General features: G+C 41.7%; 8 protein-coding genes across 10 annotated transcripts in view; 2 read left to right on the top strand and 6 right to left on the bottom strand.

Moving 5' to 3' along the window:
* Positions 1-273: 273 nt before the first annotated feature.
* LOC104826001 (basic 7S globulin-like) lies at positions 274-1,889 on the bottom strand. Its single transcript, XM_010558486.2, has one exon. The coding sequence runs from the start codon at positions 1,767-1,769 to the stop codon at positions 375-377; it is 1,395 nt and encodes a 464-aa protein (XP_010556788.1). The 5' UTR covers positions 1,770-1,889; the 3' UTR covers positions 274-374.
* Positions 1,890-3,306: 1,417 nt separating this feature from the next.
* On the bottom strand, positions 3,307-5,551 carry LOC104826000 (aluminum-activated malate transporter 8-like). Its single transcript, XM_010558485.1, has 5 exons — positions 4,886-5,551; positions 4,644-4,784; positions 4,188-4,561; positions 3,953-4,096; positions 3,307-3,879 (listed from the first exon to the last, which is right to left on the bottom strand). The coding sequence occupies exons 1-5, from the start codon at positions 5,178-5,180 to the stop codon at positions 3,484-3,486; spliced, it is 1,350 nt and encodes a 449-aa protein (XP_010556787.1). The 5' UTR covers positions 5,181-5,551; the 3' UTR covers positions 3,307-3,483.
* Positions 5,552-6,219: 668 nt separating this feature from the next.
* Positions 6,220-10,888, bottom strand: LOC104825999 (DNA repair helicase XPD). Its single transcript, XM_010558484.2, has 13 exons — positions 10,751-10,888; positions 10,030-10,612; positions 9,545-9,825; positions 9,114-9,196; positions 8,590-8,993; positions 8,257-8,450; positions 7,957-8,137; positions 7,618-7,742; positions 7,291-7,380; positions 7,095-7,173; positions 6,900-6,976; positions 6,465-6,573; positions 6,220-6,380 (listed from the first exon to the last, which is right to left on the bottom strand). The coding sequence occupies exons 2-13, from the start codon at positions 10,561-10,563 to the stop codon at positions 6,258-6,260; spliced, it is 2,280 nt and encodes a 759-aa protein (XP_010556786.1). The 5' UTR covers positions 10,564-10,612; positions 10,751-10,888; the 3' UTR covers positions 6,220-6,257.
* Positions 10,889-11,091: 203 nt separating this feature from the next.
* On the bottom strand, positions 11,092-12,629 carry LOC104825998. 3 transcript variants are annotated; one of them, XM_019204080.1, is made up of 5 exons: positions 12,302-12,628; positions 12,106-12,186; positions 11,766-11,925; positions 11,473-11,546; positions 11,092-11,364 (listed from the first exon to the last, which is right to left on the bottom strand). In XM_019204080.1, exons 1-5 carry the CDS (start codon positions 12,392-12,394, stop codon positions 11,203-11,205), a joined length of 570 nt encoding a protein of 189 aa, XP_019059625.1. In that variant the 5' UTR covers positions 12,395-12,628; the 3' UTR covers positions 11,092-11,202. The 3 variants fall into 3 exon arrangements, with proteins under 3 accessions (XP_019059625.1, XP_010556785.1, XP_019059624.1); XM_010558483.2 differs by having other exon boundaries at positions 11,457-11,546; positions 12,302-12,621; XM_019204079.1 differs by having other exon boundaries at positions 11,092-11,546; positions 12,302-12,629.
* An 883-nt stretch (positions 12,630-13,512) lies between these two features.
* On the bottom strand, positions 13,513-15,660 carry LOC104825997 (pentatricopeptide repeat-containing protein At4g02820, mitochondrial). The gene is made up of 2 exons (XM_010558482.1): positions 15,336-15,660; positions 13,513-15,209 (listed from the first exon to the last, which is right to left on the bottom strand). The coding sequence occupies exons 1-2, from the start codon at positions 15,636-15,638 to the stop codon at positions 13,974-13,976; spliced, it is 1,539 nt and encodes a 512-aa protein (XP_010556784.1). The 5' UTR covers positions 15,639-15,660; the 3' UTR covers positions 13,513-13,973.
* Positions 15,661-16,179: 519 nt separating this feature from the next.
* LOC104825996 (N-alpha-acetyltransferase 20) lies at positions 16,180-18,859 on the top strand. Its single transcript, XM_010558481.2, has 7 exons — positions 16,180-16,292; positions 16,807-16,921; positions 17,006-17,096; positions 17,694-17,826; positions 18,042-18,111; positions 18,317-18,377; positions 18,480-18,859. The coding sequence occupies exons 2-7, from the start codon at positions 16,844-16,846 to the stop codon at positions 18,569-18,571; spliced, it is 525 nt and encodes a 174-aa protein (XP_010556783.1). The 5' UTR covers positions 16,180-16,292; positions 16,807-16,843; the 3' UTR covers positions 18,572-18,859.
* A 240-nt stretch (positions 18,860-19,099) lies between these two features.
* Positions 19,100-20,641, top strand: LOC104825995 (NKAP family protein UM04995-like). The gene has a single exon (XM_010558480.2). It carries the CDS (start codon positions 19,192-19,194, stop codon positions 20,482-20,484), a length of 1,293 nt encoding a protein of 430 aa, XP_010556782.1. The 5' UTR covers positions 19,100-19,191; the 3' UTR covers positions 20,485-20,641.
* The window catches only part of LOC104825994 (late embryogenesis abundant protein 3-like), a 1,642-nt gene continuing 950 nt past the window's right edge, over positions 20,510-21,201 (bottom strand). Inside the window, exons 3-4 of the mRNA XM_010558479.2 lie at positions 20,978-21,195; positions 20,510-20,882 (exon numbers count right to left, since the gene is read on the bottom strand). Coding sequence (XP_010556781.1) covers positions 20,721-20,882; positions 20,978-21,195 — 380 coding nt within the window. The 3' untranslated portion in view covers positions 20,510-20,720. The remainder of the gene's footprint in view (positions 20,883-20,977; positions 21,196-21,201) is intronic.

Genomic DNA, 21,201 nt, shown 5'->3' with positions numbered 1-21,201 from the left:
ATTTAATGTATTCATTTTCGAAAACATTTGACTGTTTTAGTCATATGAGCCATGTATAAAGTTTTGTATTTAAACGTTTTAAAAAAAAGGATTATTTGTTTTAGTGCGTTTTGTACTGATTGTGTATTAATTTTAGTTGTATTATTCTGAAATCTGTGCATGATTTCACGCGTCTTATTTATAACATTTTTATTGTTTTGGCCAGGTGCTTCATTCACCCTCACCTAGGGCACCCACTTGGGAGCTGTTTGTCGCCAATTTTAGGGTTTAGGAAGCTGAGGAAACATGGTAGATTTCTTGAAGCGATTTTGTTCTGCAACAAAACACTTTATTACATCAACTCTTTTCTTATTCAATCCGCATCAAATGTCTCATCAAACAGTGGAAGTGAAATTAAAGTTGGCGCAAGTAGTTCGACGTCCCAACAACGTGGAACTGAACCCTAACTTGGACGCCGCCAAATCAAGCTGGATCAAATTATCCTCCAACTGATACCCTCCGATTACGATGGAGGTTCTCGGGTTCACTCCTCCGTCCACGAATCCCAGACACATGACGTCATTGCCGACGCTCACCACCGAGTTCGCCCCAAATATACTCCAGACGACGTCTTTGTTCTGCAACACCAGGTCGATCGCCGGCACGGCCGGCCCCAGGCGCGTGCTCCCCACACCCTTGCTGCTGAAGCAAGCACCGAACGGCGCCACCGCCTTGACTCTCTTCGCCGCCGTCTCTCTGACGAACGCCGACACGACGGCGTTGTAGATCGACGTCTCCAACACGGTGTAAGGGTCCACGGTGCTGATCTTGGTCCCACCGACCCCTTTGTCGTCGATCTTCAAGAGGGTCTGGTTCAAAGGCACGGGCTTGTTGTTGATTATGATTCCACTGACGCCGATGAAATACTCGGTGGATGTCTCGCTCTGAAAAGACACGCCGCCCGTGCTCACGGGGTTGATGAACAGCGGCGTGTAAGTCAGCCGGGAAATCTCGATACCGGGGAGGAAGACGTAGGGTCCGTCGCCGAATATGACGACGCCTGTCCCCGACGACAGGCACACGGCGAACTTCCGCCGGAAACTGAAAGCGGCGGCGAACTGAGACGGGAGAGCGATCTTCGTACGGCCCAAACCGGCCATACCCACCGCGCCTTTCGCAAGCCCTTCAACCAAAAACGTAGTCCCACAAACGAAGACGAATCTGGGGACGGTCACGGCCCGACCCGGGTTCGACCCGTTTGTCGAGTTGATGGAGAAAACGTCTTGAGCGAGTTCGCCAATAGTATTGGTGTGAGCGGCGGTGTTGCCGGGGAAGGCGCTACAAGTGTCGTTGTTGCAGCCTGGTTTTGGCCCGGCAAAGCAGCTGGCGCAAGTGGAGGAATGGGCGAGTGAGCAGGCGGCGGAGCGGCACCGGACCGTGCGGTACGAGGAGGAGACGTAGCCCTTGTCGCAGTTGACCCACATGAATTGGCCGCCGAGGTCGACCACGACCTTCACCGGAACCAGAGGGGTGCGTTGGTTGATGGTGGCGACGTACTGAAGGGTAGAAGCGTCTTTAGCCGTCGGGAGGACAAGGGCTTTTGGTCGGAACGAGATCTGTGCAAACGTTGTCGGAGAGAGGAAGATGAAAAGAAGAGTGGAGAAGAAGATAACATGGTGAAGAAGGTATGAAGCCATGGTGGATTCAGTCGCTGAGATAGTTTCAGACGATGGTTTCCATTTATAGAAGTTGATTCGAGCCTGCCAAATTTGAACTGTCATTATTATCATCGGACGATGTTTGACCGATTTTGACTACCACGAGTATGGTCTAATTAATTACGATATTGCCACCACGTGATCTTGACAATGATCTGACAATGAGGGGGAAACGTAATGTATCAGTAGATATGGGTATTATAGTTTTCGCACCACTTGTATTATATACTGTTATCTTTGAGTACGTATGTAAACGTACTCATGTATTGTATAATGTCTTCCGCTATATTATATTTAAAATGAAAGGTTTTTTAATTGTCCCGTGATTTTACATTGGGGGGGGTTGAAATGCGCTCATAATATATAGTTAATAATATATGGTCTGGTTATTAGTGTTTATATAAACTCATCTTTACTTGGAGTTATACATGTATGTCTTTTTTCTTATATGGTTCTTGTAGAGTTTTTTTTTTAAAAAAAATGAGAACTTTGTTTATTACGAATATCAGCTAAAAGAACCCAATCAATGATTTTATTTCATGAATTAAATTTAATGTATTCTTACAAGCTGTAAAGCGGGCTGGCAGCTGAATTGATTCCCCCCATTTGATATAATTAATTTCATTCTTGATATTATATGTATTTAATATAACGACATTGTCGTAAAGATAAAGATGTTGTAAATTACTCCCCACTTGACGTTATATGAATTTGGCGACATTATCAAATACATCGTAAGAAAAGGGACTATAAACATGTGGTCGAATAATACTCCCCACTTGTCTATTCCGAATATTTATAAATTATAATGGACCGTTATATATCCGTTATGTTGAATTTTTTTTTATAGATAAACATGACATGAAGAACATTTATCGTGCGAAATTAAATTGAATTAGAAATTAATAAAAAAGGCGACGTCGTTAACGTAGACGGTGAGATGATAAGAGTCTCAATATTACTAATTAAAAATCGACATTAACTTGGAATAACGACTCGAATCTAGATTGAAAAATATTTTGTTTATTTCTTTACGAGTTAGAGCCACCATTTAGTATATTGCTACAACTAAGGATAGACGTTTCGGGAAACGGTTCGGGTTTGGGACGGAATAGATCGGTTCGGTTCTTTCGGTTTTATAAAAATAGGTACCAATCGGATTTTTTATTGTATTATGTTCGGTTCGGTTTCGGTATCGGTTCGGTTCAGTTTCGAGTTTTATTAAAAAAAATGATAGATTTTCTTTAAAAATATTCGGTTTTCCGGGATTTTTAAAGTTCGGTTCGGTTCATTTCCGAAAAAATTCGGTTCTGTAAAAATGGTACCGTTCGAAAAATAACAGCGGTTTCGGGTCGGGAAAAATACCGTTTTAACGGTTCGGTTCGGTCCGGTTCCGAAGAACCGAAACGAAACGCCCAGCCCTAGCTACAACACATGAATAGACTCCAGAAGCTGACCAGATTCATCAGGGTAGGTACTGTCGGTATATGCATGTGACTATGTATGTATATATATATATATATATACACATCATGTTACGTATACTTGTTGTGTTTTGAGTGAAATCTGATGTTTGAAATGGTGGGGATGGTGTCACTATCAGCCATGCTTATGTAATCCACCGACCAATGGCGTCGGGATATTTGATTCGTTGCTGAAACGGATAGCACTTTTGCACGCTTCGAGCCGCAGAACCAACAAGGGATTATACACTCTGGTCTGAACAGAATCTATATGTGATACTTGTGACTGGATCTGACAAAACCCATTATTCATCTCTGGTCTCTTAACACATCTGTTCACATTTCTTGGCGAGTTCTGGATTTACACCAGTGGCTATTCCATTCATGTTATCTGGTGCTTCTCCTGCAGGCTGGACAAGCTTTGTCAGCTCTTCCACTTCTTTTGCCACTTCTTCAACCTTGTTTACTGTCTCAGATAGCACGAACAGAAAGCTCATGATTGCCATTACGTCTCCGGCCGAGGAACCCTCCTTTCCCAGTTTCCGACCCGTTGAACTCAGCTCTCTCCTCACAGCTTTCAGCTTTGGCGTTATGTCCTCCGATAGCTCGCTTCTTCTCATTCTCGTGATGCTTTCTCCGAGCTCTCCCAAGATCCAGACAAGGGTTGTCCCTGTGAGCTCACTCGGTTCTTCAATCGACTGTTTCAGCAACTCGGAAGCCTGCTGACACAAATCTCACATCACAGACGGGACTGTTTGCTTTATATATACACACACACACACATTTAGGTACCTCTTTAGAGGATCTGAGACAAGGTTCGAACAAAAGGATAGTTGCAGCAAGGTCACGAAGAAGTTCTCCGATCTGCAGATACTTGTCCCACGGGTGAAAAAGCCTGAACCTTCCATGACATGGCTCCCATTTAGCGAAATTCGCCTTCAAGATTCACAAGAGACACAACATAGCTCTGATACATATCTTTAAGTAAAAAGATTTAATCGCCGTTTCAAGATTTAAAAGCTTTTACCAGAGTTTCATCCCTTAACTTCGAATGCAGAACCGATTTGCAGCCGCTGAAACTGAAACTGGGTTTGTTTTCAGGGGATCTGAAATATTCATCCAAGCAACCTTCAATTGATCCGGAGAGGTCTCTGAATCTTGAAGCGAGTGAATCGTGAAGTTCGTCGCTTGCCCACAAAGGAAAAACGAGCAAGCTGACGAAGATACAGAGGCAGAATCCGATAACGATAGTCAGAAGGCGTTCCCGAGCTAACTCCAACACTCTCTCTGCTCGTACGCCAGACACAACCACCAGGTTAAACGTGAGGATGAATATCAATGCCCCATAGTCATATCTCTTCTTGATGGCTGGAACCAATCTTGAATACGAAGCACCGGCACCTGAAAACGTTGATTCCCCCTCAGAAAACTCGTTCTAAAGATTGCAGGTTTGTTCCAAGAAGAGACGATTCCTTTTGCTTACCGAATACGAAAACGAATGCGAGAATCACAAAAGCATGTCCGAATCCGCCTACTTCTTGAGCCAAGGCTGCAGCCAAACACCCTAACCCACCTCCCAGTATTGTGCCGAGCCCCCGGTTCAAGCCCTTACAGAGGGTTGCACCTGCGAAAGATCATGTAGTTGAAACGCTTCTTGATTCAACACAAGAGCCCGACAAGAAATTAGATTGCAGAAGATCGAGAAGAGGGAGTTTCAGTATATACCGGCGAAGAACTCGAAGGTGACAACGACAGTCATGATAGCCCACATGGCGTTATCGCCAACTTTCTTGTAGAGAGGGTCGAGAAGAAAGAGGAGAGAGGCCAATACTAACGCAAACCCAACCTTGACGCTATGCACAACTCTTCTGATGTCAGCCTTGCTTCTCTTCTTCTTCTCGAACGAGACAAGACATGATCTCAAAAACCCGATACGGGCTTCTGTCTTCCCCTTCCTCGACCTAACTCTTCCTCCATCACCACCACCAGAAGCTGCAATGTCGATCGTTGCGGACGGCATGGTTACGATCCAAGAACCTCAAGAATCTGGTCTGAGTATATATGTATACCCTCTATACGACGTATATATGTATAAATGTTGTAGTGGGAGACAACCTTTGACGTGGATTCAATCTTTTCAACGAAAGAGACATGAATCAGAGGAAACATGAGGTGATATATATGGGGTAATGACATTGTGATAGTAGTGCATGCGCATTGCATTATGGTCGCCGGTGAGTTACGTTTAGTGGAACATCGACCCATGAATTTGTCCTCGGCTTCATTTGCTTGGGATATAATGGAACATGGTTTTTTATGATTATAATGTTGAAATTTGTGATAACAAAATTAAATTTTAACCAAGTGTGATGCAGATTTGTACAAATTTAACATCAAATTCGTATATCTAATGGACTTGATTCGTATAGAACGGTGTTCAGTCTTTTTTTTTTTGAAATGGAAATTGTTGGTCCAAAGTATATAATGAAAAGTCATGCAATATCTTGGCCACTAATTTGCAATATCTGAATTATTTTAGGTTACTTAACTAATTTCCACCCAAAAATTGGGAGATTAGGTAAGAAAACATTATTTTAATAATTTTAAAACATAAAGGGAAAAAACAAAACACTTAATGCAAATGAAGATTAGCAATTTCAAAGAAATGGGATTGGCAAATATCTTAGCCACTTCATGGTGTCTCTAACGTATCTTACTTCCGACTTCTTCCCCCATGGTTTCGGACCAAAAATCATACACGAAACCGTGTCTTTTCTTAATACAAAATTTAGATTTAGACTCCATATTATTATTAAATAGAATAATTAATAATCTCACTAGCCACAAGGGCAACCGAATAAAACTACAAAAAAAAAAAAAAAAAAAAAAAAAAAAAAAAACAGAGACAGGAAAGGGAACATAAGATTACAATAACAGAAAGGCAAAACAGCACTTTGAGTTGAGGAGAAGCCTGAGATTTGGATATCTGGTCCGTGTCCGGCTGTTCAAAATTCATATCAAAATCTTTGTATAGAAACCTTCCATAAGCCATGCTAAAGTCTTCTTCTTCCTTTTTAGGGTTTTTTTCTTCTTCTTTCTAATAGCCCATGTCTTGAACACCAGACTCAGCAATCTTCTCCAAATCTTCTTGCGAGAGAAGGGTTTTCCTCCCCGTATTACCACCCGCCTTGTCGTACGGTTGAGCCATTTTCCGCAAGAACTGTAAACCCGAGTTTTAACCAACTCAGGTGCATTTTTAACCATAGTTAAGTTACTTATGCAGCGATTGTAAGTGAAAGTTTACCTCTCTGGCAATGTGGATAGCCATGTCGGTACTCAGGTTCAGGTGAGCTTCACGCAGGTGCGAGAGGATCCAACCGGGTAATTTGGAGCGTTTATCATGACGGCTATATCTGCAGTATGAATGATCCCATCAATGGTGAGAGTGTTAGGACACATTACCAAAAAGAAAAAAGAACATGCAGCAAAAAATAGTTCCTCGTAGATAATTGGACAAGCTATGAGTTTCTTGGTCTTAAGCAACACTTCCTAGGTATAGCTTATACAGGATATATTGCCTAATAACCCATCTCCCATCAACCTATGTTCTTTCCATCCCAAGAATTTCTTCATTGTTAGGTAACAGGATACCAAGAATCTTATATTCTATACCTGCATAGAGATATCTATAGTTCACAAATCTATACTCGATGGATTAGTCTGAGAGCAAGGGATATACCTCTTGTCAGCAAATATCATCATTCCGTAATCAGCCTTGGACCGAATAACTCGCCCAACACATTGAGCCGCTTGCCTCTGTTAGTTAAGAAGTTAAATTGCATTAGTAGTCACAGCCAGGGATAAATGTTACAAAAAAAATCATATGTTTGTTTCATTCAGTAAGAATCATAGAAATGGGAAGGTGGAAACATACCAAGGCATCAAATGTAAGGAAATCGCCTTCCTTTATCTGAAACGTGTCACGCAGGTACTCCAACCGAGCAAGTAATATTCTGCATTATTTTCCTTAAGCTCTAAGCATCTTTCAGTAGAACAACTTCTGATGAAACAGCGGAAGCAGCAAAACAGAAAAGGTAAAAGAAAAACACATATCCTAGAAAGAAACTCACTTGCTTAATGTATATTGAAAAGGAACACCAAACATAATCACCAGTCTGCCATAATGCCTATCAAAATCGATACCTTCAGCCACCTTTCCCCTGCCATCCAACTATAAAATGTAATTAATTTGTTCGAAAAATCCAAATAGACAAGTACAAGTCAATATAAATGTACAAAATCATCCCAATTCACAAAATACATGCAATTTAGGTGCAAGACCAATGGAAATTAGTCTCTCTCTCTCTCTCCCTTCAATTGCAAAGCTTTATTGAAATCAGAAACAAGAGTGAGCCACATGAGCATGGTAAACGGGGGCTGAAATGTCGGATTTTTACCTGGCAACAGAGAAGAAAACTGCACCTCTTCCACAATCACAGGCCTTACGATAATTGTCAAGTGCCAATGTTGTTTCTACAACATCTTGTGTTTCAATGAAGACAAGCTTGTGTTGCATTATTTCCTACAACATTTAACAGCCTTAAGAAATCTTTACCAGGCATGTCTACATTATTGCAGTAGCTGCATATCTGAGAATATATTTTGAAGCACCACCAATGGTTCTGTTTCTAGCTAACCATGGACCGCACTGAGCTACAAAATTTTTCATGGCCAAATGGAGAATCATTCCAGCATGAAAAGACATGAACCACAGAGTAAGAGGACCAACATCTCACCTTCAGAATTCCAGTTTCGTTCCAAGTAGCAATAATGCCATCCATGTATGAATAACTGACAAAGAAGCACACAACTCCATCAGGAACAATAGAAACCATCTCTACCAAAAGCTTTCCGTAATTCCTTACGACACCAGGATCACTTCTCATATCAAACTTGGTGCTAACGGGAAGCTGATCACTGAAAAAAAGGGACATAAATCACAAGTTAAAACACAAAATAAATAAGAGGAAACAAAGAGCTTTGAATTTTACGGGGTAAATTAATCGGAAAGGAAAACACTTGGAAATTTCTCATACCTTCCTCGAGTAAGAACCATGGGGCATATGCAATCTCTTGTCATTGACATTTTGAAGCTTCGACTAACAACAGGATGGAAATTAAGAAGGCGGGGATAGAGATCAATTGGGCTCAGAGTGCCAGAAGTAATCACTACTGATTGGAAACGGTCAAATACTGGCTTTACTGCCAGAGATGCATCGTGGCAGCTCAGCTAAAAGACAAAAGAAGAGATGCATCAATCAATACCAATTATCGCCAATCAGATGATCAAATGGTACAAATTGAAGGTGGTTCACATATGAACCAAATGGTGTATTTAGAAAATCACAAGCAGACCAGAACACACTTACTTGCAATATGGGATCAGGAATATGAGGCATTCTCTCGTCAAAGGGCTCAATTATGATCGAAAAACCACGTGCATATGTCCCCACGAGAGTTGCAAAGTCACACACTGCCTGGATAGGTAAAAATTCATCTGTATCTGTAATTTCAAGGGTCAACATCAGAGAATGGAGCCGGTCATAACAGAACTTCAGCGCTTTCTGATCAATCCCTGCTTGAGTATTCAGCGAGTTAACAAAACTAACTGGGCTTTCTTTCTCTACATTTTCGGTTTCCAGCCGTCCTCTCAAGTACTGAACTAATCGGCGTAAAACATGCACAAAATGCTCAGCCCGTCGAATATTTCCAGGAACAGCTTCCTTTAGAATATCATCTGGCAGAGCAGGATTTGCAAGCCATTGATCCGTTTCTGCAGAAAAAAGTATATATTCCACATCAAGTTCAGAGAATCAGAAGATGTCTACTATTTATCACACCGGTTTACATATCTAATCCAAATAAGCACTAGCTTTGTTGGCAAAATACTTACGAGCTAAGTCTCCTCTCAGTGCTAAACCCTCAACAAGCCGATTGTATTCAGCACGCAATCTTCCAGCATCTGTTGCCTTGAACCTTCCTACCATTTTCAGCAAATTTAATAACATGATGAGATTTTAAAAGAAGTATCAGCAAGCAACCAGGTCCTTTCCTGTACTGAATCATGACAACTTTAAGAGCATAAAGATGAGGCAAATGATCACAGCCATGTGTCAAGAGTTGTCAAAATACAGTTACAACTTTACAAGAAACAATATCATACATCTACATACTCTTCTTGTGAAGTTATGCTTATGCATGTATAGTCCAAAAATTTCCACACCAAGCAACAAATAAAAAAGGAAAAAAAAAAAGAAGAAAAATTTTCAACCAAACGTTTATCAAGAGAGTTGCAGAGTCATATGGACAGAAGGAAAAGCATACCTATCAATTTCTTGCCTCATTTTATTAAGGTTCCGAGTAGCTCCTTCAAGGGTAACCCTCCTCACACTGACACTGAGCGCTTCAATACACACATTATCGATATTATGCGCCTCATCAAACACCACAACAGACTCTTTCTGCAACTCCTTTGATATGATTCCAGCAACCTTGGGATCAAGCAAGTACTGGTAGCTATACACAATAACATTGGCAAACTGCACCATATGCCTCGCGAAGAAGTAAGGGCACCACCCTTTCTCCTTACCAAACGACCTTAAATCCTAATATCAAAATACAACAAATACCATCAACCAAAATGCGCATAACCCATGTTAACCATCCACTTCCAGAAACATGGAAAAACAAAGAACTTTAGCTAAGTTGGTGTTGAAGGTGATTCAAGCTGAAACAGGTCTGGAATTCAGATGCCCGACATAGCAAAACGAATAAAAATGAATCTTTGAACCAAAAGCTTAGATCTTTACCTCTAAAGTATAAACACCGGGAGGCAACAGAGCATTCTCAGCCGCTTTCTCGTAGTTCTCAAAGTACTCACAGAGCTCCACATTTGGGTTTTCTGCCGCCAGAGCCCTAACCCAACTCGCTGTCCGCTTCCGACACGACGCGTCAACCGAATCTCGATTTTCCGCCGCCAAAACCCTAGGATTGACACACAGATTCTTCCGAGAGGAAAGCCCAATCGCAAGGATCTTGGCCTGGAGACCCAGATGACGAAGCTGGTAGTCATGAAGAAGCTTAAGCTCAGCTAGGGTTTTCTCCATCTCGTGAACTGTACGAGTGCAGTAGACGAGCTTGATAGGAGAATCGGGACGAGAGAGACGATAGCTAGTGATGAGTGAGAGAAGGGCAATGGTTTTGCCGGTTCCTGTGGGCATTTCGAGAAGGCAATGGCCCTTGGCGTCAAGGGCACGCTTGAGCTCCACCATGTACTCGTATTGTTCTGGGTATATGTTATCATACGGGAAATACACCGTTACGTCCTCGATCTTGAAGATCATCTTCTCCTCCTTCTTCCCGCTCCTCCTCCTCGGAGAAAGATCTAGCGTCCTGAAACTTCCACGGAAACTTATGAAACATCACGAATCGCTGATCAAATGAGTCATTCGGGTCAGAGTAACAAAGCCGACAATGGCGGAAGAAGGAAGAAGTACTGAAAAGGCAAAGAAGAAGACGGCATAAGTATACCGGCGAGATTCCGGCAATGAAGGCAGCTCCGCCGGCGACGAGTGATGGTGAGAGAAAAATCGACGGGAGTTCGGAGTGACGGCGACACGGTGGAAAGGAAGGAGGATGGATCGAGAAGGAAACAGAGAATGAAATTAGCAAAATTAACCCAAAACCCTTCTTATTATATCGTAGCGAAAACGGATGTCAAGTTTATTTTTGTTTTTACATTTGGACCCCAGAGTTTACAATTGAACAAATTGGACCCCTTTCGATGAGGAAAATAAAATAACAAGAGACGAATTCTTCTGCGAAATCATAACGTAAAAAAGTAAATAACACAAAAAAATTTCCAAAATGCAATCATTTTTATTGAATTGTGTACATCCAACGGTAACGAAGCATCTGAATCGGGAAACAAGTCTACAAAGGGTGGACGAGATTATTTTTTTTCTCTCGATCGATATGTATAATTATAAATATGAATTATATGTGTGTGTGTATGTATATATATATGAATCAGTAGGTCCATTCCTCGGGAAGAACCATCTCAGGGGAGCTGATGAGATTCGCCTCTCCAGATTTTCCGGTGGATCCTTCCACTCTGTTTTTCTTCCTCGAACCATTTTCCCCATCTGTGTCATTACAGCAACAAGCATACACATATACATACATACGCATATACGTACGTACAGATTGGACTGAGAGAATCTATATGAAAATGGACCTGGACGTGGAGAAACCTGCAAGCCGAGGGAGTGGACGTTGAGGTTTAGGGCTTGAACCACTCGTGATGGAAGTAGAACCGGAGCGCAAGCTGTTTATTATATACATATATACACACGTGCATGAAGATCCATCTTGTATATAATCCGATGATATTGTGTATATTACGAATGGCTGACGATTATAACCAGGCATAATGAAATGGATTCGGATCAAGAACAACATAATTAATTTCCGTGTAGTAGGAGCATTATTATATACAAGCTTTTGGACATATATATGTATATGCATGTATGTATAGTTATCGTACCAGGTTTCTTTTTGGAAGGACAGGAAGCGGTGGTCGGAAGGAAAACTCCGGTGCCGGAAGTGGCGGGGCCTGAAGCTAAGAAGAATGCTTGCATACGTTCATCTCCATTCCTTTTCCAATTGGTACTTTGGTTCTTCTGTTTTGGTTGGACTCTCCAATTCTTGACACCAAATCCATCAACACAACATGTAAGGGCAGAAATATCATGATTTACATCTCTTGCTAGATAACAATATATTGCTAATATTAAGATTTTTTTGTGGTAAATATGACAAATATCAACTTCGTTCCTCATTTTAAAACGTGGGTTTTGTCATCCAACAAAAAAAAAAAAAGTTACCAATGGAGCGTTTTCTGCCGGAGACACAATCGGCCGGCGGTGGTGGCGGTGGTAGAAGCGGTGGTGATGCTTTCTTGTAGGCTGTAGAGAACAAAACTAATACCGTATCGATCCAACGATATATATATATGGAAATTTCATTGATATAATATATAATTGTGATGAAATTCAAGCAACAAAAAAGAAAGACAAGAACCTTGTCTGAGTTTGGGTGATCAGAGGAGTCTTCTTGGAGGAGATGAGAAGGTAACCAAATGAGCTCATCTTCGAGACCGATGACGTCACCCATCTCAGAAATCGAGTTCCCTTTGTCGAGGAAGACGAAGAGCTCCAACTTCTAACCTGAAACTTAACTATAAATACTCTCACTCCAATGGAAGACACGATTTTGTTTAGGATTTTTTTTTATGATATTTTTTTTATTCTCTGCAAATTAACATATGATGATGTTGATGCGGCAGTCATTTAAGGTTCTTTTTTTCAAAAATGGTTTCAAGATTTTGAATTCGGGTTGCCTGTTACAATTTTTTCAATTCGAATCTTCAAAAGTTGCATTTAAAGGCATTAAATACAAAACAAAACAAAATGATTAAGGAATTGATGCAAATGCTTAAAACGACGACTGAAAAGATAAAATTGATAGTAAATATGTGACAGCATAAAAACTAAATCATTTAATTTGAACAAAAAAAAAACAAACTTTCGGACAAGATCATAGTCTGATTTCAAAAATCCATAGAGATTATGTCTCGACATCTAGAAAATTTTGACTATTTTTTTTTTTAATTTTGCTATTATTTTCATTTGCATATTGATTCATTACAAGCAAAAAGGTTAGGTGCCAAGAAAGTTGACGACTTTTCGAGCAACACACAAGAATCCGAGATCGTGTCGGGGAGTGGGTCGAGTTGTGTTGGGTAAACCCCTAACCCACGCAACACTTCCGGATGATGATTCCACGACCAAATCCTCTGACTCATCACACGGTTTAGACCCGCCTTAAACTATTCATAACCTTGGTTTTATTTCGTGCATTAAATAAAATCAAATCATTAAATCACTGATACCGAAACCCTTTATATATATATATATATAAACATTCAACTGTGCAAACTTCTTAACCGCCCTCACCAACCCGACCAAAGCTCTAATCAGAACTCTTTATCATGCGAAGAAGACATAACCCATAATATAATTTACATTGGGTTTGTACTTGAGAAGTAAACAAACCCACTCTATGGGCACAAGTCTTCAAGCTTACATAAGACGGGGGAGATAGTCATAACCACTCCACTGGAACCCAGAGGAGGTTTATTCGGTTAGTCAACCTCCTCTTAGATCATCACATCGGCAAAAACATCTTAGTCAATGCCCTGTTTTGTCTTTTTCGGGACAAAGAGTTACGAGGAACAATAATTCAACAATGTTAATTCCCAAAAATCATTCAAATACCCATCAAAAGACACATCATCAGTTTCTACAAAATTGTAATTTTCTAACTGAACACTTTCCCTCAAGTCTCAAAGGTCCAATCCCCAAATGTTCATATCATCCTAGACTCAACGGGACATACTGGACACGGTTTAAAATCTAATTGGGATGATGTACCTTGACGTTTCTCCTATGCCAAAAACGTTGCTTTCCACGCGCCACTCAAATGACCAAGCTTTTGAAGAGTATACCGCTCTCAAGACTTCTCTTCGCCATGAGTTCGAAGACTATTTATCCCCACACTGATCAAATTCATCATCTGTATCGTTTATTGCTTCTTCTGTGTTTGACCTTGTGGAAGAGATGCTGATGAGATCTTAGATCGACACTAGAGGCAATTGCGCAGCCATATTTGGCTAGGAAACACTGCTCGAGGCTTAAGCCACACACATCCTGCTGGTTAGTCGCATAAGGTCGTGCGTTTCTTCATCTAACTCTATGTTATCCTTTGCCATTCGCTCTTCGACTATAAGCGCCATTTTACCAGCTTTAGCATAAGTACGTAGAAGCGAGTTGTAAAGCTGAGTGTTCGTATAGCCAGCCTTCCGAAGAACATTCAATAGCTCTTCAGCTCCTTCGACGTTCCCCTGATCCTCGAGTTCCTTGCATACCTCTCTAACCAGTCTTAGATTCGGAGTCCACTCCTTCACAGAACCAATGGCCTTCTTGAAACAATCTAATACCTTATCCAAGTCTTTATGCTTCAAATAGGCCCACGTAAGAATTTCCCATGTAGAATAGCTTGGGGAAATGCCCTTTTCCACCACTCTTTGAAAAAACGTTTCTCCCAAATGCATCTCCCCTCTGTTCATGTGCTCCGCCAGAATTAGGTTTGGTATCCTAGCATCTCCGGTCCCAGAAACCGACTCCCATTCATCATAGATATCTTTGGCTTCTGCAAATTGACCGAGTTTCACCAGTGCAGATATCTTACTAAGGTACTCGGCATCATTCATTTTCCGAAAGCACGACCTCATCCTCTTCCATGTTTGGTTGACCCCATCTTTGTCCCCAATATTTCCATACAAACTTATCAGAGAAGCATAAGCCACCCGGTTCTTCTTAGACACCAACTTCTCCATCTCTTTCAAAGCAAGTTTTGCCTTTTCAAGACAATCATTTTTTGTGTACAAGTTGGCTAGGACACTGAAAGTCACCCAGTCTGGATCTAGCTTTGCCTGCTTCAGCTTAAGATAGACCTTCTCCACAGCTTCGACATCATTTTCAGAGGCAAGGGCCGTCAACCATAGATTATAAGTGACAATATCAGGCGTGACATTCTTCTTTAGTTCCTGAATAAGTACTGGGACCTTGTCAAGTTGGCCTTTTGATATGTACATGGATATCAGGTGATTGTAAGGCAGAGGGGACTTCAAGAAACCACATTCAGACATTTTCTCAAACAGAGCCTCGGCTTTATCAGACAGCTTACTCTGCACATACGTATGGAGAAGAGATGTGCAGACAGAATGGTCTCTCATTCGATCAGGAATATCTTCGAAAAACTTCTCCGCACTGTTCAAACCACGAATTTTAGTAATTAAATCCAAATGGACGGCATAATCACCAGGTTGCAGTTTAATATCCTCCTGCAAAACCATCCATTCACATATCTGCATCGACAAAACAACATAATTTAACAATATGAACTCAACCCAAGCGGCCAAACAGATGAAAAGCAAGCCGGACTAATGTCGATGGATTAAACGAAGAGAAAATTCAAAGAGGCGTCACTGAACCTCGAGAGCGTGCTTATAACGCTTGAGCTTACGAAGCTCTCTGACGATACGATTGAGCTCGTACTTGCGGACAGTACGGCCTTCCTCCTTCCATTTCCGGATAGCAACCACGGCGCTGCGTTTCCGATACACAAGGCCCAACAGCCTCCCCCCAAGTGTGTCTCTGCGGCCGCCGCCTCCGCCGCCTCCGACGCCTCCATCTCCGTGTGGCTTTACCGGATTTCCGGCCGCCGTCTCCGATGCGGCGGTGGAGAGGCGGCGAATGGAGGCTAGGGTTGCGGCGCGAGCTGACCGGAGCAACATTTTTTTTTGTTATCGAGCGATTGATTTTGGGAGTAGGCCGGGGTGAAAACATTAAGATATTATTGGGCCCATTACGGCCCAATAATTTCGAAAGAAGTGTATCGCCGTTCTTTATCGATGTTTATTTACATAAAGAAGTTCACAATGATTTGTTTCTACTTTTTCTCAATTTTCATTATTTTGCTTCTCTCGGTCAAATTTATCAAATTCTAAATTACTACATAAATTTTAAACTTTCCAAAAAAATATATAAAATGATAAATCTTACAAGAATTTACAACAAACTATATGGTATTTAATACCGTTACGTAGTTTTGAAACCCTCGAAAATTATGTCTATTTTTTTTAGAAATGTTTATAAAATTTTTGTTTAAAGTGTAATTTTTGTGAATATTTCAAAAAAAAAAAATTGTATTTAACTAGGAATATTTATATGCAGAATTGGTATGTTGAGGTTATCGTGGGCTTTGGGCCGAGGGCCCACAAGGTATAAAACGTTATGGGTCGACAGAAGCTGAGACAATATGCATATGATTTTTGAATCTCGGAGGAAAGTTCGTCAGCTTTTTCTCCTCCCTTCCTTGGAATTCACAGAATTCCCGGTTTCTCTCCTGAGCTCGCCCAGTTTAGGGGTCGAAGATCGCAGATTTGGAGGTACGAGTTTCTGGTGTTTGAGTTCCGTGATTCTCTATTGTACTTCAAGGGCTGTTTCATTCTGTCTTGCTTCTGAGGAAAGATTTTTATAAGTTCGAAGATTTCGAATCCGTAGAGATAGATTGACCCGATAGGGTACTTGTTACTGGATAACTTCGTTGATTCTCCGATGATTTGACGTGTTTCTAGAGGCGGGGTTGAGATTTTGGTGCTTTGTCTTGAATGGCGGTGTTTGAGCATGGATGCGTATGAATGAAGAACAGTGATCAAACTAGGGAATGTGTTATTGTTTCTAGGCTTTTACTTCATTGGTGATGTCTTTCATTGAACAATTTGCGTAATTTATGAGTTTCTAGCATTGCTTCAGTTGTTTGACGGATTCATTAACGATTTTGGACAAATGTTTTTTTTTTTTGGGTGTAAATGCTTCCATCTCTGACTCTGAAACCACGAGGATTACATCAACAGCTTGTTCCTTTGCTTGTTTTCACGAAAATTTAATATTTTTTTTCAGAATTCAGACAGAAATTCAAATATATCGTGAGAGGGAAATGACGACCATACGCAGATTTAGCTGTGACGATCTTCTGCGGTTTGCCTCCGTGAACCTCGACCACCTCACAGAGACCGTAAGCTTCTTCTTCATTTCTGGTTCTGTCTGATTTTCTCGGCTGTAGTTTCTTGTTGATTTGGCAACCTCTTCTGATGCATAGTTCAATATGTCCTTCTACATGACTTACTTAGCTCGATGGCCCGACTATTTCCATGTTGCTGAAGGTCCTCCCAATCAGATCATGGGTTATGGTAAGAATCTTTCATCTTTTGCCTCGGTTCTGGTTTCTTGTTTTTGTAAATTTTGACTCAGTGTAATGCGTTTGTAGGAGAAAATCTTTAGTTTTATTCTACTATTACACTTGTTCTAGAAGAATGGCTTCTATGCGATGCCTGGTTTTTGCTCCTCCTCGTCTAATATTCTGGCTGCCTGTTGAAAATAGATGGAAGACCATAGGTCCTTGAAGAATGAACGAAACTGGACATTGATTATAGGCATACAAGAATATTTCCCATGCTTCCCCTTTGGCTTGTGTTTTTCTCGCTTTCATCAGTTCTTCCTTTTCTTTGGAATGCACAATAGCATTGACCGGTTGCTCTGATGATATGGATTCTGCAGGGTTTTTTTTTCTTTTCTAGAAGTTCCCTTGACTTTTATTTGAGAATCCGTGAAGATAGCTTCTCTATGTTGACCCAGAATGTCCTCTTTTAGATCAAATTTCAGGAGCTAGAACTGATTGAAACACCAAAAAGAGGATCAATGCTCTCAATAAACCATCTTCTGTTTCTCTTTGCTCAGCCAGTGTTCATTTGCAGTGCCTGGACTCTAATCTTCTATATGATTTTCAGTTATGGGGAAAGTTGAAGGGCAAGGTGAATCCTGGCATGGTCATGTAACAGCTGTAACTGTTTCTCCAGAGTATCGTAGGCAGCAGCTCGCTAAGAAATTGATGAACCTGCTGGAAGATGTCAGTGATAAGATGTAAGACTGAACATTGGCATAAAAGTTCTATTTTTTGGTGTTATTTTCTCTTAATATTGGTAGGTCTTGACTCGATCAAGAGATGGTGAATACTGTGAGCGAAATTACAGTAGACTTCTTCCATGTCTGTGCTGAAAGATGAACTCTTTCCAACTGAATATGGGCAGTGTCCATGTTTGCGGTTTATTACTGATCTCTACTTCTAACCTTGGCAGTGATAAGGCATATTTTGTTGATCTCTTCGTGAGAGCTTCCAACACGCCAGCCATTAAGATGTATGAAAAGGTAAATACTGCATAACGATGTTATGGCAGATGCTTATATAATATCTTGCTAATGTTCTGAACGGATTTTGTAATTCCTGTGTATTGTGCAATCTGCAATATGCCAACATACAAAAGGGAGCACAATCCTCCTGCCTTTGCAGTATGAAACGGCTTTCTATTACTGTTTTTTTCGTTAAGATAAAACTATTTCTCTTTTTTCGCAGCTTGGATATGTAATCTATAGGCGGGTGTTAAGGTATTATTCGGGAGAGGAGGACGGGTTAGGTGAGTTTGATTGTTGCGTACCAATCATTAGACGCTTCATTCATGGTTTTATGATACTTGGTTGTCTTTTTTTGCCTTTAAAACTTTTTGTTGCGGTTTCAGATATGAGGAAGGCGTTATCGAGGGACGTGGAGAAGAAGTCGATCATTCCTCTGAAACGACCCGTCACACCTGATGAGTTAGAGTATGATTAGTGCAAAAACAATGCTTATTTCTGGATTCACAACACTCAGAGGAAGAATCTGAGGTTTCTGATGCGATGCAATGCAATGTGCCATGAAGCTTTGAAGGACCAATGTGAATGAGAGTCTCAACATGAACTAGTCTTTGGTGAGTGGATGACTTGTGACAGAAGACGTATGTTCCCAGTTGTTGGATTCTTGTTATGCTATAAATCTCTTAGATACTATGATGTCGTAAATATATCGGTTTTTCTGGCGTTTGGGGCCAAGTTGATAAATTTGATAAGTCTTTGCGGAATAGTAATAATTAAGAAAATGGAGGAGTAAATATGTAAATTTAAAAAGAAATGACAGTTATTAAAGTCAGCAACTTATTATCTGATTGGGCAACTAAACGGTATCGTTTCCGTTATCCTCGTACAGGGGCTCAATTGACTCTAGCTAAAGTTTGGGGTAACATTAAAAAACGATAATTTTGTTGGGCTTATCATTGGGCCAAATATGTCCACGGACTCGCGACGACTTTTTCACTGCGCCGAGTCACCGAAAGGGATCCTAATTTCCAAATCCCTAATTTCCGAGTCGGGCACGAAGATCTGTTGTTTTTTTTCCTCCGTAGTTGTGCGGAGAGGATGACAATGAACTCGCTGCCGAGAAGATTTGGAAAGAGTCGAGGATACTTGGATCGCGATTACAGAAACGGAAGAGGATCTGATTCGGAATCCGATGAGGAGTTGAAGGGATTGAGCTTCGAGGAGTCCAGGAGGCAGAAGCGGCTGAGGAAGAGAAAATCGATGAGGTTCTGCTTCTGGGAGAACACGCCTAGCCCTCCTAGAGATCCGAACGAGGATTCCGATGAAAACTCCGACAAGATTCCGGATAAGGACGGCTACGACGACGGGGAAAGAAGGGATTCGAAACCGAAAGCGATCGAATCTAACGTGAAACCGTTGTCTAAATCTGGTTCGGGTAAGTCAGAGTCCGATTCAGAGGCGAGGAGTTTGTCGGATTCTGATTCGGGTGATTCGAGTTCGAGAAGGAAGAAGAGTAAGAGCTCAAGGAGCAGGCGCAGTCGTAAGAGAGCGTATAGCGATAGTGAATCCGAAGAGAGCGAGAGCTGTACGGATGAGGATGATGAAGATAGGAGACGGAGAAGGAAGATCGGGAAGAGGAAGAGCGAAATTAGTCGTAGCAGGAGAAGGCGGGTACAGAGGAAAAAGAGATACAGTGACTCCGATGAGAGCAGCAATGAAGAAAGCCAAACTGAGGAATCCGAGTCATTGGATGAAGACCATGCCAAGTCAAAGAGCAAGAGGCGGAAGAAATCTTCGGGTTCTGGTTCCCGGCGTAGTAAAGGAAAGAGAAGAAGATCGGAGAGCGAAAGTGGAAGTTCGGATACTGATTCGAAGGCAAAAGCAGAAGAAGCTGCAAAGCAACCTGAAATCAACGAAGAGGTGTTGAAGTTCATGGAGATGATCGAGTCACAGAAGAAACCAGCCATGGATAACGAAGAACCCGTCGGCCCAATGCCTTTGCCGAAAGCTGAAGGGCACATCAGTTATGGTGGCGCTTTAAGGCCAGGTGAAGGAGACGCCATTGCACAGTACGTGCAGCAAGGTAAGCGTATCCCGAGAAGAGGAGAAGTGGGTCTGAGTGCAGAGGAAATTCAGAAGTTTGAGGATCTTGGGTATGTGATGAGTGGAAGCAGGCATCAGAGGATGAATGCTATTCGTATCAGAAAGGAAAACCAGGTTTACAGTGCTGAAGACAAACGGGCATTGGCAATGTTCAACTACGAAGAAAAGGCGAAGCGTGAGTCGAAGGTCATGTCCGACCTGCAACGGCTCGTCCAGCGCCATATTGGACAGGATGTTGGTCCAACTCATGACCCTTTCGGTGCGAAGACAGATGGAGCCGATCCTTAATAGGTATTTGGTACTTTTCTCTATGTTCCAATGTTTCTGATATTTTCTTGTAGACTGTTTCTGAGTTGGATAACATGTAGTTCCATTGTTGTCGGATACAAGCTTAGGCTTGAAATGATGCATTTGCAAGCGAGTTGAAATTAGAAAAAGAACCAAACCCACCAATCTATGGGAACTGTCGAGCAAGTACATTGTTTAATGCACTTTTGTTGTTCAGCGAAGATGAGATCTCTCATCTATGAAACCTGTCGGTTAAGTCTTGCCCCAGCCGACATGGAATCAGCCACTCCGCCGGGTGTGGTCTTCATCTCGGGGCTGTTCCTCAGTTCCGCCCCGACCACTGCTTCCGCATCCTCTCCCGTTACTTCCTTGTCCCTTGGAAGCTTATCCATCGCATCCTGCAAACATTCGACCAAACAAAACTCACATTACGTCTCTACTCTAGTCCTGTCTCTCTAATGGATTTCTCTACTTTTTTATTTTTGTCCATTACTGTTAGAACGTCGGCTATCGTGACTTTGCTCTCCACGTTCATCTCGTTCATAGCGGCGGCAGCCTCAGCTGCGGCTGCAACTCCACCTGGCACAGTCTTGCCACCGGTGACTATAGTTTCGGCCGTATGAATAGCTGCGGCGTCCTTACGGTCCACCGGCTTATCGCCGATCGATATAGCAGCCGCTTCCAACGCCTCCCCTATCGTCACTGTGTCTCCTCCCC

The sequence above is a fragment of the Tarenaya hassleriana genome, unplaced genomic scaffold (assembly GCF_000463585.1).
Source record: "Tarenaya hassleriana unplaced genomic scaffold, ASM46358v1 Cleome5, whole genome shotgun sequence".
Lineage (NCBI taxonomy): Eukaryota > Viridiplantae > Streptophyta > Magnoliopsida > Brassicales > Cleomaceae > Tarenaya > Tarenaya hassleriana.
The sequence above is the reverse complement of the archived record's forward strand: the minus strand, read 5'-3'. Positions and strand labels throughout refer to the sequence as shown.